Source organism: Amblyraja radiata, chromosome 8 (genome assembly GCF_010909765.2).
Source record: "Amblyraja radiata isolate CabotCenter1 chromosome 8, sAmbRad1.1.pri, whole genome shotgun sequence".
NCBI lineage: Eukaryota > Metazoa > Chordata > Chondrichthyes > Rajiformes > Rajidae > Amblyraja > Amblyraja radiata.
The window spans coordinates 52,723,005-52,738,844 of record NC_045963.1 but is presented as its reverse complement, the minus strand read 5'-3'; the positions used below and the strand labels follow the sequence as shown (position 1 = coordinate 52,738,844).

Below are 15,840 nucleotides of genomic sequence, written 5' to 3'. Positions count from 1 at the left end.
CGAGCATCACGCCTGGAGGAAACCAGGCACTACTCATCACCTGGCCAATACCATACCTACGGTGGAGCATGGTGGTGGCAGCATCATACTGTGGGGATGTTTTTCAGTGGCAGAACTGGAGGACTAGTCAGGATTGAGGGAAAGATGAATGGAGCAAAGTACAGGGAGATCCATGATGAGAACCTGCTCAAGAGTGTTCCGGACCTCAGACTGGGGCGGAGGTTCACGTTCCAACAGAACAACGAACCTAAGCACACAGCCAAGACAACGCAGGAGGGGCTTCGTGACAAGTCTGTGAATGTCCATGAGTGGCCCATCCAGAGCCCGGACTTGAACCCGATCGAACATCTGGAGGGACCTGGAAACAGTTGTGCATCGACGCTCCCCATCCAACCAGACAGAGCTTGAGAGGGTCTGCAGAGAAGAATGGGAGAAATTACCCAAATACACGTGTGCCAAGCTTGTAGCATCATACCCAAGAAGACTTATGGGCCTGTCCCACTTAGACAACTTTTTAGGCGAGTGCAGGAGACTCTGAGCTCGCCACACGGTCACCACATGTTCGCTGGTGGTCTCTGGTGAGTCTCCTTCATGGTCGCGAGGAGTTCCCGCATTCTGGGAACTAGTCGCGGCCTCAGTATGGTCGCCACAAATTTTTCAATTGTTCGCCATGGAGATGATTGATAATCCTGTAGTCGCAGGTGCAGTTGTAGTGGGGTCGCCATTTAGTTGTAGGTTGTCGTAGGTAATTTTAGTTAAGCGTCTTTGCTGACCGGTCGTTTTCATTGGCTCATTGGGGGAAAAAACTTAATGGGCCTGTCCCACTTTGGCAACTTTTTAGGCGACTGCAGGAGACTTTGCAGTCGCCACATGTTTGCGGGTGGTTGCCGGCGAGACGCGTTCATGGTCGTTAGGAGTTCCCACATTTTGGGAACTAGTCGCAGCCTCATTATGGTCCCCGAGAATTTTACAACATATTTAGCGGCGACTAAAATGAAGTCGCCATGGAGATTAGCGAGAATTCTCGAGTCGTAGGTGGGTCGCAAGGCAGTTCTAGTGGGTTGCCAGGAGGTCGAAGGTTCTCTGAGGTTCTCGTAAGTTGGAGCCGGTGCTGACCAGTGAATTTCATTGGCTCATGGAGGAAAAAAAAGGTAAGCAGTAGTTTTCAGAACCAAGGAACCGACCGGTAATGTTAAATGTCCGCCGAACTTCACAACCGTGTATCTCTGGCTTGTTAAAAGTTGTCTCTACTCCGTCTCCCTCCTCTTTTAAAGGACTTACCATACACTGTGCTTTAGCTGTCTTAATTACAGCGCCAACCTTCCTGTTCATCGCAGTGTGTGTCTATATCACCTTGGCTTTGTACCGTGGGAATTTTTTAGACAGCACTCCCCCGCTTGGTGTGTGTGTGTGTGTGTGTGTGCGTGTGTGTGTGCGTGCGCGCGCGCGCGTGTGTGCGTGGGTGTGTGCGTGGGTGTGGGCGTGTGTGTGTGTGTGGGCGTGTGTGTGTGTGTGTGTGTGTGTGTGTGTGTGTGTGTGTGTGTGTGTGTGTGTCTCTCTCTCTCTCTCTCTCTCTCTCTCTCTCTCTGACAGTCACTGTTCAAGTTCCCGGTTATCGCACAAGTGGGACAGGCCCATTAATCACTGCCAAAGGCACCTCAACAAAGTACTGAGTAAAGGGTCTGAATACTTATGTCAATGTGAATTTTCAGTTATTTCTTTTTAATTACTTTGCAAAAATATCTAAACACCTGTTTTCGCTTTTTTTAAATTATGGGGCAAAATTGATTTTAATCCATTTTAGAAGAAGGCTGTAACTTAACAAAATGTGGAAAATGAAGGGGTCTGAATAATTTCTGAATGCACTGTACATTCTGCAATTAGTTTTCACATGTCATTGCTGAGAGAATTATTTATTACTCAATGTAGTGCTTCAATCAATTCTTAAAGGGTGTACTTGTCCTTAATTAAGTAATCATTAAGTTGTTAAGTGGAAGGAGTCTCCAATAACAAGAAACAAAACAGGGTGGGAAACTGAAAACATATCTGGGAATTTCTCCAAGGAACTGATTCCTTTTCAGACCATAGGATACAAACCATACAAGGACAGCCAGGACAATGACACAATTGGAGTCTTTGTCTAAAAGGACGAAACTCAGATATCTGAGGGTTTTCGGAAATAATTGCTGGTAACTTGGTAATTTTCACAAGTTACTGGACACACAAGTTAATCGCAAACAATAAACTTGTGGAATTGCTCCGCTCAGATTTTGCTCTATATAAGAGCAGGCTCAAGGAAATGCAGAGTTGACTTATACTGGCTTTGCATGTTCATCAAATGCAAGGCGTCATTCTTGTCCAAAAATAATAACAGAAACATTTGGACATTGCGACACTAGACAAGATAATGGAAGCATCTGAGGTTTTTAAAAATAATTTTATTATCAATTGAACCACAATCAACTAAACTGCATATGGTCTCTCCAAATAGGAAAGGCACATTGAGTTCCTTGAGCAGTAGGGCTGTCGGGATGAGTAAAGTTTTGTCCGCTCCCATTTTATTTCATTTTATGAGTCTGACCCAGCTGCAAATGGACCAGTCTAATTGTGGAAAAAGACAGTCATTTTTAATCTGTATATTGCAAGCATTCAGTGTTCCACAAATTGGTCTCAGTCATAGAGAACTGAAGGACCTGACCGGATATCATGTTCAGGCAGGGCAAAGAAACCATTTAAAATAAAACTATTGTTTGTAAAATCTTTAATGTCAACAGCCCGAGCTTAAAATATGGAAAATTATTCCAAGAGCCCTAAAGATTGAAACAAGTCTGAGCCAAGGAATAAAGTTAGGAGGACCGATAAAATTAGACAATGGTATGGGTTTAACTGAGAACAAAGGGATGGAGGAGAGTTGGCGTTCTGATCTGTAACCTAGGGAGTTAAAGGTGCTACTGTTAAATGGCAGATAAAATGAATTTGAGGAGCATGGAACATTAGGCATGGAGAAATTAGGGGAATTTCTAAAAGTGTAGTCACAGAGAAGCAACGAGTTCAGAGGGCATTGAATAGGAGGAAGTATTTAAACATCAAGGTAACAGTCTTAGATTTGCGTTTCCAAGAAGCTTGATGTACTGCTGGTAGAAAAGGTTATGAAACAGTTGAGATAGGGTGACAAGGAGAGGATTGAGTTGTTGTAACTTCTGTTGTTGGAACAGAGTCTGAAGAGGATGTTTTCTGTCTTTGTTAGGTTAAGCTGGAGGAAGTTGTAATTCACCAGTACCGGCTGTCTGATTTTCTGATAGCAGTGAGGCTGGGGTCAAAAGAGGCGCCGCAGAGGTGGATGTTCGCAGGATGACTTTCTGACCACTTTTACAATAATCAAGCTAGCAAAGGCAGAGGAATATCACACATTGCCTAATCGGTGTTTGGTTTCACTGATGCAGAGGCCATATCCTTAGCACTGAATATAGTGGACAAGGTTGGAGGAGGCGCTTATAAATCTTTGCTTGACGTGGAAGGACTGTTTAGGTTCCTGGATGATGGTTAAGGAGGAGGTTTAAGAATAAACTTTACATAGTGGAAGTGCCCAGAGTACTCAATCTACTCAAAATAAAGGCCAATGTACCATTTGTCTTCCTAATTGTTTGCCACAACTGTATGGGGGCTTTCAGTGACATGCCTATAAGCACATGTTGAACACAACATTTTCCAGTCCCTGAATGTTTAAAATGTACTCTGCTTTTTGGTTTTCTGCACCTAAGTGTGTGACCTCACATTTTCCCCACATAATATTACATTCCCAGCTCACACTCTGATAGAGCATATTTATATATACTCTTGAAGCCACACCAACCTCTCTACTCACGATTCCACCTTGCTTGGCATCTTCACCGAAGCTGGAAAAATTATATTTTGATACTCTGCCAAATCTTTGATGCAAATTGTACTTGTCCCCACTTCTTCAATGTCATGAAATCCAACCCACTACAATAAAAATGACATGCGGAGTCATATTAAAATAGAAAATGTTGAAAATACACCGCAAATGTGAAGTTTACACTTTGGAAGGTCAAATGTAAGGGGAAAGAATATTGTGAATTACAAGACAGCTAATAGCATTGATGTACAGAGGGGTTGGGGTCAAAGTTCATACCTCCATGGAAGTGTCAACACGGGATATGGGTTATGCTAGTCTTCATCGGTGGGGGCATTGATTATAAGAGTCAGAAAGTCATGTTGCATCTGTACAAAACTTTGGTTAGGCCCTATTTGGAGAATTTTGTGCAGTTCTGGTCGACCCATTACTGAAGGCTTAGGAGAGAATGCAAAAAAGGTTTACCAGAATGTTGCCTGAATTTGAGGGTATTAGCTGAAAGGAGAGGTGGGTTAAACTTGGATTTCTCTGGACCATCAGAGTTTGAGGAGAGACGTGATAAAAGTATATAAAAGTATGAGTGGCATAGATTGGGTAGACAGTTGAATCCTTTTTTCCCAGGATGGAAATATCAAAGACTAGCAGGCATAGCTTTAAGATAAGAGGGGAAAAGTTTAAAGGAGATGTGCTGTACATGACTTTTTCTTTTACACAGAAGGTGATGAGTGCCTGGAACAGGTTGCCATGGGTGGTGGTGGAAGTAGTGGTATTTAAAAGGCTTTTAGATAGGCACACATCAGATATGCAGGGATGAAGGGATATGAAGGACATGCTGGCAGAGAAGCAGAGGTGATTAGTTTCTTGACATCTTGCTTGGTACAGAAATGTTGGGCCAAAAGGCCTGTAATTGTGCTGTGTTGTTCTATGTTCTATGAGTCAGGCAACATTTGTGGTCAGTGAAACAGAGCTGACATTGGATGATCGTGTCAAACGTGTTAAATGAAACACAAAATGAATAGATCTGATTCTCTTTAAAGCCATTTAAAAGGCTGTAGTCACATCATCCATGGGATGCGCAATGAACAGTGTTAAGGTGCATAGATGATTCACACCATTTGTCTTTGATTTCTTACTTCAATACAGATTGGGACAGCACAGATATAATTCTCCCGTATTGGTTCATGTTTTTCCTTTTCACTTTTTGCCTGTCATTGGGAGTTATGTAGTATCTGTTTGTGTATATTTTGGGGTGGGTGGGGGGTGCTCAGAGAAGCATCGAGTCAAATTACTGTTATGCTGAGTTTTTCCAAATAGAGAGGTGCCTTATCCCATTAGCAGCTGGTTGAAGGCCCAAGGAGAGGGGCATAGATTTGGACAAAAGGTACAAAGGGGATATGAGGAAAACTTTGTGTAGAGGGTTGTTGTGATGTGGTGCTCTACTAGCAAGGCTGGTAAAAGCAATCTGAGCCTTCAACGGGGCATTCGTATTTGTTAGACACTTCAGAGAGTGTAATTTGCTGGACTACAGGATAGGAATGGAGGAACAGCACTGACTGGACTGCTTGTAGGTGTCAACATGATGTAAACTGACAAATGGCTCGCTCTAGCATTAAACGATTGTGCTCAAGCCATCAAGAGTGTGAGACAGCATGTAAGATCAACTGGGCTTTTCCCTGCCATTCAACCCTATACACTGTTTTATTTCTTCCAAGGCTTCTTTAATGTCTCCCCTACCTGAAATGAGTCTGGGCTATGTGTGCACAATACCCATGCTTGTGTTTAACCTGCAGTTGAGTCAACTAGGACTCACTGTTTTGGCACTTGCATGGACTAATGCAACCCACAGTACCCCATTGTTTACAGTTTACAACTGGCGCAGCAACGTTCGAAGCATCTACAGGTCAAGTGCATCGTTTTCAACCTTAACGATGATATTTCCAAATACATAAGTGGACGATTGCTTCTCACTGAAAGTCTGTGACGGCAACAGCATGGTGTCAGCCTCCTGGGAAAGCTGCGGGACTTTCAAGTATTGTTTGGGACAGGGATCGTTCTGCGGGTCCCTGTGGCGCTCCGACATCTTGCCGCACGGCACGAAGACCAGGGAGCTGGCGGAGGCCGGGCAGGACAGCAGGTCGTCCAAGGGCTCATCTTGCCCGCTGCGGGGCAGGGAGCTGATGGAGAAGACGGAGCAGGAGCGGGCCTGGAGCCCTGGCTGGCGGGGGCTGAGCTGGCTGATGGCCGTCACGTTGGAGCTGGTCCTCCTCTGGCTGGCCGGCGGCTTGGCGTGCAGGAGGGCGGAGAGCCCAGCGGCAGCGGCCGCTTCCTCCCGCCGGGCCCGCCCGAGACCCACCTTGGCTTCCAGCCGGCGCTGCCAATGGCGCAGGGCCTTGCGGAACCTCTTGCTGAGCAGCGCGTACAGCAACGGGTTGATGTCCGAGTTGAGCAGGGCCAGCCAGTGGGCCGCTGTCACCAGGCCGGGCGGCACACTTGAGGCCTGCTGGCCACCCACCACCGCCATCTCGATGGCCTGCACCAGCCCCACCACCTCGTATGGCACCCAGCAGCAGAAGAAGGCGAAGATGACCAGGAAGAGTCGGAAGGCGCCGTGGTGTTCGCGGCCTGGGCTGCCGTACTTGCAGAAGATGTCCGGCCCCTTGGCCTGCAGCCTGCGGCAGCGGCCCTGGGCCTCCTCGCACCGGTGATCGGCGATGATGGGCAAGTTGACGCTGGAGATGAGCTGTGAGAATGTGGGGCGGTCGGGGGCTGCGGCGCGACCGGGCGGGCGGCGCTGCAGCTGGTTCTCGATATCGTGGATCCGCTTGGCATGGCCCCGTGCTACCTTGACGATGCGCACATAGCAGAAGATCATGACAGAGGCGGGCAGCAGGAAGGACACGACGGCCACGAAGCCCGTGTAGCTCAGGCTGTCGGCCCAGGCCACCGAGCAGCTGCGGATGGCCGGTGAGTAGCCGAAGCGCCCCCAGCCCAGCAGCGGAGGGCAGCTGCTGAGGGCCGACTGCAGCCAGATCCAGACCACAGTGGCGGCCGTGCGACGCACGGTGCTCTGCGAGTTGTACTGCAGGCAGTCAATGATGGCGTGGTAGCGGTCCAGGGCGATGGCAGCCAGCGTCAGCACTGAGGCCGTGCAGTAGACCGACGAGGTGTAGCCCACGTAGAGACACAGGTCCTGCAGCCAGACAGACAGAAACAGAGAGGGAGAGTGACGGTCAACGAGATAGAGACACGAAAAGGATGATTCACCACCCCCCGAGATAGACACTAACACCACCCCCGAGATAGAGGAACACCCACAGGATAATCCCCCAACACCATCGCAGCGATACAGGCACACCCACAGGATTGTCCCCCAACACCAGTGAAATACAGGCACACCCACAGGATAATCTCCCAATACTATCAGTGGGATACAGGCACACACACACAGGATAATTCCCCAACAGCTTCACCGGTGAGCTATAGCAACATGCATAGAACAATCTCCCACCAGAAACACTCCAACACAGACACCCACAGGACAAGACAGGGGTATAGGCACAATATCCACAGGACAAACCCCACCCCACAACCACTAATGCAATAGAGGCACACTCCGTGAAAAATCCCCCAGTACTAGAGAGATACAGTAACACGCATGGAACAATTACTCTCCCCACAACTGCCACTGCGACACAGTCACACCGACAGGACACTGTTGAAATTTAGGCACATCCAAAGGACAACCCTCTATCTCCACCCCACCACTAATGTGATTCTGGCACCCGCAGGACCATCCCCCACCACACAACACCAGAGTCCTAGAACATGGAAGCAGGCGTTCAGTCTAACCTGTCCATGCCAACCGACTCAGATGCCCTCCTAAGCAAGTCCCATTAAACCTTTCCTATCCATGAATATGTTCCAATGTCTTCAAAATGTTGTAATTTCACCCATCTCTTCCACTTCTGCTGGCAGCTCATTCAACATACCCACCACCCATTGTAAAAACCTGCTCCCGAGTTCCCTTTAAGCTTTAGCCTCTCAATTAAACCTGTATCATCTGATTTTAGGCTAGTGAATCTTTTCTGCGCCCTCTATCGCTTAATTACATTCTTCTGTAAGCAGAACTGCACACGATGTTCCATCTCCAGTTGCACCAATGTCTTGTACAGCTGTAATATGATGTCCCAATTCCTGTACTCAATGCACAGAACAATGTAGGCAAGCATGTTATACGCTTTCTTCAACATCCCATCTACTGTCGCTATTGCCACTTTCATGGAACTATCTACTTATACCCTTCAGTCTCCCGCATCTACAAATCTACAAATCTAAAGTCCTGTCATTCACTGTTCATGGTTTAACTTTCTGCCCTGATTTTAACTTCCTGAAATACATCACTTGCCATTTGTCAGAGTTAAGTTTCATCTGCCATTCCTTTGCCCACTTTCCCAGTTGATCCAAAACCTGTTATGACCTTAGACAATGATTCACTGCCAAAACTCTGCCAATTGCATTGTCATCTGCAAACTTACTAATCATGCTACCTACATTCTCAGTCAAGTTGTTAATATATATGACAAACCGCAGGGACCAAGCCCTTATCTATTAATTAAAGCTTCCAATTTGTAAAATAACCGTCCATTACCACCCTCTGACTCCATCCACCAAGCCAATTTGGAGTTCCAGCTTTCCGGCAAAGAGGGCCTGAAAACATCGGACTGGCTGCGGAGGCCACAAGTAGGCCCCGACCTCGGGTGTTTCACAGAGGAAGAGGACTTAACTTTTTGATGCCTTTCCCCACAGTGGAAAATGTTGATTCTGTTGTGGGGGGACGTTGATGTTGAATTCTATAATGTGTTGTGTTATTTTTCTTATTTTTAATTTTTCTATGGATGTACGTAAACTTTATTATTTATTTTATGTAAAGCACTTTGGTTTCAACGCGAGTTGATTTAAACGTGTTATATAAATAAGATTTACTTACTTACTTACTGAGATGCAATGAAAAGCTTTTGTTGCATGCTTATCAGTCAGTAGAAAGACAATACAGGAATACTATCGATCTATTTACAGTGTATCGATACTTGATGAGGGAATAACGTTTGGTGCAGGGGTCGACAAACTATGGCCCATGGGCCGGATCCGGCCTGCAGGCGTATTTTTTGTCAATTAGTTTTTGCTATCTGGGAACGGTAGCCAGTCCTGGGGCAAGCGAGCCAACCTGGGAACTGCAGCCAATCCCAGGGCACGCAGGCGACCTGGGCACTACAGCCAGACCTGGGGCAGGCAACCCGACCTGGGCGTTACGCCCAGTCCCAGGGCAGGCGAGCCGACCTGGACGCTACAACCAGTCATAGAAACATAGAAAATAGGTGCAGGAGGAGGCAATTCGGCCCTTCGAGCCAACACCGCCATTCATTGTGATCATGGCTGATCGTCCCCAATCAATAACCCGTGCCTGCCTTCTCCCCATATCCCTTGATTCCACTAGCCCCTAGAGCTCTATCTAACTTTCTCTTAAATCCATCCAGTGATTTGGCCTCCACTGCCCTCTGTGGCAGGGAATTCCACAAATTCACAACTCTCTGAGGTGAAAAAGTTTTTTCCCCACCTCAGTCTTAAATGGCCTCCTCTTAATTCTAAGACTGGCCCCTGGTTCTGGACTCGCCCAACATTGGGACAATTTTTCCTGCATCTAGCTTGTCCAATCCTTTTATAATTTTATATATTTCTATAAGATCCCCCTCATCCTTCTAAACTCCAGTGAATGCAAGCCTAGTCTGTTCAATCTTTCCACAATACCTCAACACTGGTCAAGAAGGCTCACCAGCGTACCAACTGTATCACAGTATGGTATGGCAACTGGTATGGCAAAAAGCACTGCAGAGGGTGGTGAAAACTGCCCAACGCATCACCGGTTCCTCACTCCCCTCCATTGAGTCTGTCCAAAGCAAGCGATGTCTGCGAAGGGCGCGCAGCATCGTCAAGGACTGCTCTCACCCCAGCCACAGACTGTTTACCCTCCTCCCATCCGGGAGGCGCTACAGGTCTCTCCATTGCCGGACCAGCAGGTTCAGGAACAGCTTCTTCCCTGCGGCTGTTACACTACTTAACTCTGCACCTTGGTGATTGCCAGTCACCCCCCCGGACACTCCTTCCCCCAGAAAAATGCATGTATGTACGTATATATATTTTATTGCTCATTATTCTGTGTTTGCTCTTCTAGGGAGATGCTAACTGCATTTCGTTGTCTCTGTACTGTACACTGCACAATGACAATAAAGATTGAATCTGAATTTCATATGACAGTCCCGCCATCCCAGGGATCAATCTCATGAACCTATGCTGCACGGCCTCAATCACAAGGATGTCCTTCCTCAAATTAGGAGACCAAAATTGTACACAATACTCCAGATGTGGTCTTATCAGAGCCCTATATAAATGCAGAAGAACCTCTTTACTCCTATACTGAAATCCTCTTCTTATGAAGGCCAACATTCCATTAGCTTCTTCACTGCCTGCTGTACCTGCACGCCAACTTTCAATGACTGGTGTACAAGGACACACAGGTAAGGGGGAGGTACAGCGAGACCTAACCTAACCCCATTGAGATAATAATCTTCCCCCTTGTTTTTGCCGCCAAAGTGGATAACCTCACATTTATCTATATTATACTGCATCTGCCACGCATCTGCCCACTCACTCAACCTGTCCAGGTCACCCTGCAACCTCCTAACATTCACACTGCCGCCCAGCTTTGTGTCATCCGCAAACTTGCCAGTGTTGCTCCTAATTCCCTCTTCCAAATCATTAATATATATGGTAATCAGTTGCGGTCCCAACACTGAGCCTTGCGGCACTCCACTCGCCACTACCTGCCATTCTGAAAAGGACCCGTTCACTCCTACTCTTTGCTTCCTGTCTGCCAACCAATATTCTATCCACATCAACACCCTACCCCCAATACCATGTGCTCTAATTTTAGTCACCAGTCTCCCATGCGGGACCTTATCAAAGGCTTTCTGAAAGTCTAGATACACTATATCCACTGGCTCCGCTTCATCCATTTTACTTGTCACATCCTCAAAAAATTCCAGAAGATTAGTCAAGCATGATTTTCCTTTCATAAATCCATGCTGACTTGGACGAATCCTTTTACTGCTATCCAGTCCTGGGGCAGGCGAGCCTCCCTGGGCGCTACAGCCAGTCACGGGGCAGGCGAGCCGACCTGAGAACTGCAGCGAGTCCTGGGGATGTGAGCCGGTCTGGAAACTGCAGATAGCCACGGGGCACTCGAGGGACTTGGGAACTGCAGAAAACGAATTGAAAAACAAGAAAACTAATGCGAAAAACAACACCAAGTGTTACACTATGGCGATAGATGTGGCCGCTATCCGCTCACAGACATGGGTCCTAGCCCCTATGCAGAACAAGGTTGCCGACCCCTGGTTTAGTGCAAGGTAAAGCCAGCAAAGTGTGATCAAGGATAGTCCGAGGGTCACCAAAGAGGTAGCACCAGTGAAATACAGGCAAATCTACAGGACAATCCCCCACTACCCAAAACCATTTAGTGAGTCACATGTACACCCAAAGGGCAATCACCCACGATTAACACCATTCAGTAGACATAGGAACGGAACCAGCTGCAACATTCATTGAGACACAGGCACACTGACAGGATAGTTACCCCAACATAATACCACGACCAACACATTTTAGTGAGTAAGGACAGAACTGCCCAGAGGATAATACCACCACCAATACAACCACAACCACGCAGGAAGACAAGAATATCAGAAGGAATATCCACACTACTTTCAATGAGGCAAAGGAACACCCACAAGGTAATTTCTCACCACCCAATGCAATCACTACTGTTCAGTGAAATAAGCATTTTCCCATCCCCCCAAACGGGGCAATCCTCCAAAAGCAACTCTCCACCCTAACATGCAGTCAGTCAAAGACCAGCAGGGTATTCCATTATTGAATAAAACACTGAAAAATGAGCAGGGCTCCATCATTTAATCAGAGGCCGGAAACTCAGCAGGAAATTTAAGTCGTGACCAATGCAAAACTGCCAGCGAACACCACTTAATACGACAGCAAACTCTGGTGAGAGAGGGAAAGTTGCAGTCCACCTAGCCGCGGAGTGTGTTCGACCATCCCGATGAGAGGGCCTGTACATGGCCCTGACCACGTGTTAACAATGGAGGAGGACTGACTGTACTTTGTGCCTTCCACCACAATGAAGAATGCTGTGGTGGATGTTTGTGTTAAACCTTATTGTGTATTGTGTGTTCTTTTTTTTAATTGTACTGCTGCTGGCAAATTCATTTCACTGCACTTATATGTGTATGTAACGAATAAAACGGATTAATTGATTGATTGAATTAAGGGGGGGAGTGACTAGGTTGCTCTGCTGGGAGGTAGCACCAGCATGGACAGAAAGGGCTGAATGTTCTCCTGTGTTAAATAAATATGTAGACAGGCTCAATTCTGTGGAAATTTGGAGAGTGCTGTCACCTATTTCCACAGCATTTGTTGCTTTGCAGCACATATTTATAATATCAGAAACCTAAGGAGAACTTCAAGAAACTATTCTCACTCAATAGTTATGAAAATGAAACACTGTATTACATGAGATGCATGAATTTTTAAATAACATACTCTGCCATAATGTCTGTTTAATCCTTTTGGATTCCATCCTTAAATGTCTGGTCACCATAAATGCAAATGCTTAGTTCAATGACTAAATCTGGAGTTTTTTTATTTATTCACTCACAGCATGTGGACGTTGCTGGCAGATTTCCTTCGCAGAAGGATGCCAGTGAACCAGTTTAAAAAAATATAAACAACAATCCAGTAATTTTATGATTGCCAATACCAATACCAACCTTTTACTCCAGATTCATCTAATTACTTAAATTTAAACCTCCCAGCTACTGGCATTGATTTCCAATTAGTATTCTGCTTTCTAATCCTCATCCATTTAATCTCCTGAAATCAGTGACGAGAAGAATTCCAGGAAATTCATCTATCATATCATATTTCTATTAAAACTCTGTGTGTGTGTGTGTGTGTGTGTGTGTGTGTGGATGTGTGTGTGTTATTTTGCATGTGAAACGTATCTCCTCGAAAACCAGAAGCAAAAACGCGGAGATTTTTACCATTTCGGTAGGGATTTAACACGAGTTCAGAAATCCACTCTTTGGTCAATTATTTCCCCAGATTTTGAATAAAATTGATCAAAATTCTCTGCAGATCGGGAGGTCACCGGAGGACACAGCCGGCTTCAACATGGCGGCGGCAGTTATTGTCGCGCGGGCCATTACTCCCTCTGGGAAACCTGAAATTCCTCCGTTGAAATTCCTCCGTTGATCGCAAGGGCACGGGGAATCATCACGCAAGAGCTGCCGTCCGAGCCGCCCGCTCACTGAGTTCAGGTCCGCCATCTCCCTCTCTCTCCCCCATCCTCTCCCCATCCTCCTTCCCTCTCCCCCCTCCCTCCCTCCCGCTGCAAACCCAACGTGCTGCCAGTCGCTCCTCTCGCAAGTCATTTGATAAAAACCTTGCGACCCCCCTCCCCCTCTCTCTCTCCCCCTCCTCTGTCTCTCTCTCTCCACCTCCTCTCTCCCCCACCTCTCTCTCTCTCTCTCCCTCTCTCTCTCCCCCACCTCTCTCTCCGCCACCTCCCTTTCTCTCTCCCCCCCTCCCTGTTCCCCCCCTCCCTGTTCCCCCACCTCCCTGTCCCCTCCCCGTCCCTGTTCCCCCCTCTCTGTTCCCCCTCTGCGTCAGTAGATAGGGCGATTATGGGGTAAAAGGAGCAAATTAATAATATTAATATATTAACAAGAGGGGTAGTTAGCGCGTGTGCAGGGGGGTTATTAGACTGTGTGGGGGGGGGTGGTTAATGTGTGTGACGCTGCATGCCGCCCCCCCCCCCCCCTCAACCGCACGTTGGGGGAACAGACCCAACGGGTCTGCACTTGGTCTAGTATCTATTAAAACTCTGTGTGTGGGTGTGTGCATGTGAAACGTATCTCCTCGAAAACCAGACGCCGAAACGGGAACATTTTTACATATTTCAGTAGATTTTCGTCGTGAATTTAGAAATCCACTCCTCTGTACATTTGGTGCATCATTTTCCTGAAATTGTTGACCAATCTGACCTTTTTTTTAAATCTGACCGCTGCCCAGCTGCTGACATTACAATAACAGTGAAATTTTTACACCTTCTGGTAGAAATTTTCCTTATGATTTCAAAAATCCAATCCTCTATCGATTTGGTCAATTATTTCCCAACATATTTACTAAAATCTATAACCAAACTGACATGTTTAAAAAATATTAAGGTTGCCCAGCTGCTGACCTCACAATGCCTTTGCACCTGGCCCAACTGCTGGCCCCGCCCAGCCCTGCCCCCCCCACCTGCCTTCTGCCACACCTGCCTTCTTGCACCCCCTCTCTCCAGCCTGCCAGGTTGTTGATTCCATTGTTTTTCATTGAATTTAATTTAATTATTTCTCACTTAACATCACTAATTCTTAACATTAACTTTTAATTTCAAAAACAGTTTATAAAAAATAAATTTGCTGTCTTCATTCTCGCTCTCTCTCTCTCTCTCTCTCTCTCTTCCACACTCTCCCCCCTCTCTCTCTCCCCCCCTTCCTTCTCCCCTCCACCCCCTTCCTTTCTCCCCACTCCCCCTCCACTCTACCCCCCTCTTCCCCTCCTCTCTACCCCCCTCATCTACCCCCCTCCTCTACCCCTCCTCTCTCCCCCTCCTCTCTCCACCCTTTAGTCTCTCTCCCCCCCTCCCTCCCCCTCTCCCCCTTACCCTCCTCCCTCTACCACCCATCTCTCCCCCCTCTCACCCCCCTCGCCCGCCCCCCCCCCCCCCGTGTGTGGTTAGTGTGTGTGTGACGCAGCAGGCCCCCCCCCCCCCCCCCCCCCACCCGCAACCGCTTGTTGAGTGGACGGGAACCAACGGGTCACCGTTTGTCTAGTGTTCTATAAAAAGCCAAAACATTGTAGGCTATTTTGCATGAGATGAGAGTCTTTAATCACATTGTATGCTACGGTGCATGTTCAGAATGGAGGAAGACATGGAGGAAGAATAAATGTGAGGTTATCCATTTTGGTGGCAAAAACAGGAAAGCAGACTATTATCTAAATGGTGGCCGACTAGGAAAAGGGGAGATGTAGCGAGACCTGGGTGTCATGGTACACCAGTCATTGAAAGTGGGCATGCAGGTGCAGCAGGCAGTGAAGAAAGCGAATGGTATGTTAGCTTTCATAGCAAAAGGATTTGAGTATAGGAGCAGGGAGGTTCTACTGCAGTTGTACAGGGTCTTGGTGAGACCACACCTGGAGTATTGCGTACAGTTTTGGTCTCCAAATCTGAGGAAGGACATTATTGCCATAGAGGGAGTGCAGAGAAGGTTCACCAGACCGATTCCTGGGATGTCAGGACTGTCTTATGAAGAAAGACTGGATAGACTTGGTTTATACTCTCTAGAATTTAGGAGATTGAGAGGGGATCTTATAGAAACTTACAAAATTCTTAAGGGGTTGGACAGGCTAGATGCAGGAAGATTGCTCCCGATGTTGGGGAAGTCCAGGACAAGGGGTCACAGCTTAAGGATAAGGGGGAAATCCTTTAAAACCGAGATGAGAAGAACTTTTTTCACACAGAGAGTGGTGAATCTCTGGAACTCCCTGCCACAAAGGGTAGTCGAGGCCAGTTCATTGGCTATATTTAAGAGGGAGTTAGATGTGGCCCTTGTGGCTAAGGGGATCAGAGGGTATGGAGAGAAGGCAGGTACGGGATACTGAGTTGGATGATCAGCCATGATCATATTGAATGGCGGTGCAGGCTCGAAGGGCCGAATGGCCTACTCCTGCACCTAATTTCTATGTTTCTATGTTTCTATGTTTCTAAGACGCCATGTAATCTTTGGAGA

The 15,840-nt window shown here is 47.1% G+C and overlaps 1 protein-coding gene across 1 annotated transcript in view; it reads right to left on the bottom strand.

The window, feature by feature from the left end:
• Positions 1–4,633: 4,633 nt before the first annotated feature.
• Positions 4,634–15,840, bottom strand: part of LOC116976219 (beta-3 adrenergic receptor-like) — a 34,891-nt gene continuing 23,684 nt past the window's right edge. The window contains exon 3 of the mRNA XM_033025904.1: positions 4,634–7,064. Coding sequence (XP_032881795.1) covers positions 5,769–7,064 — 1,296 coding nt within the window. The 3' untranslated portion in view covers positions 4,634–5,768. The remainder of the gene's footprint in view (positions 7,065–15,840) is intronic.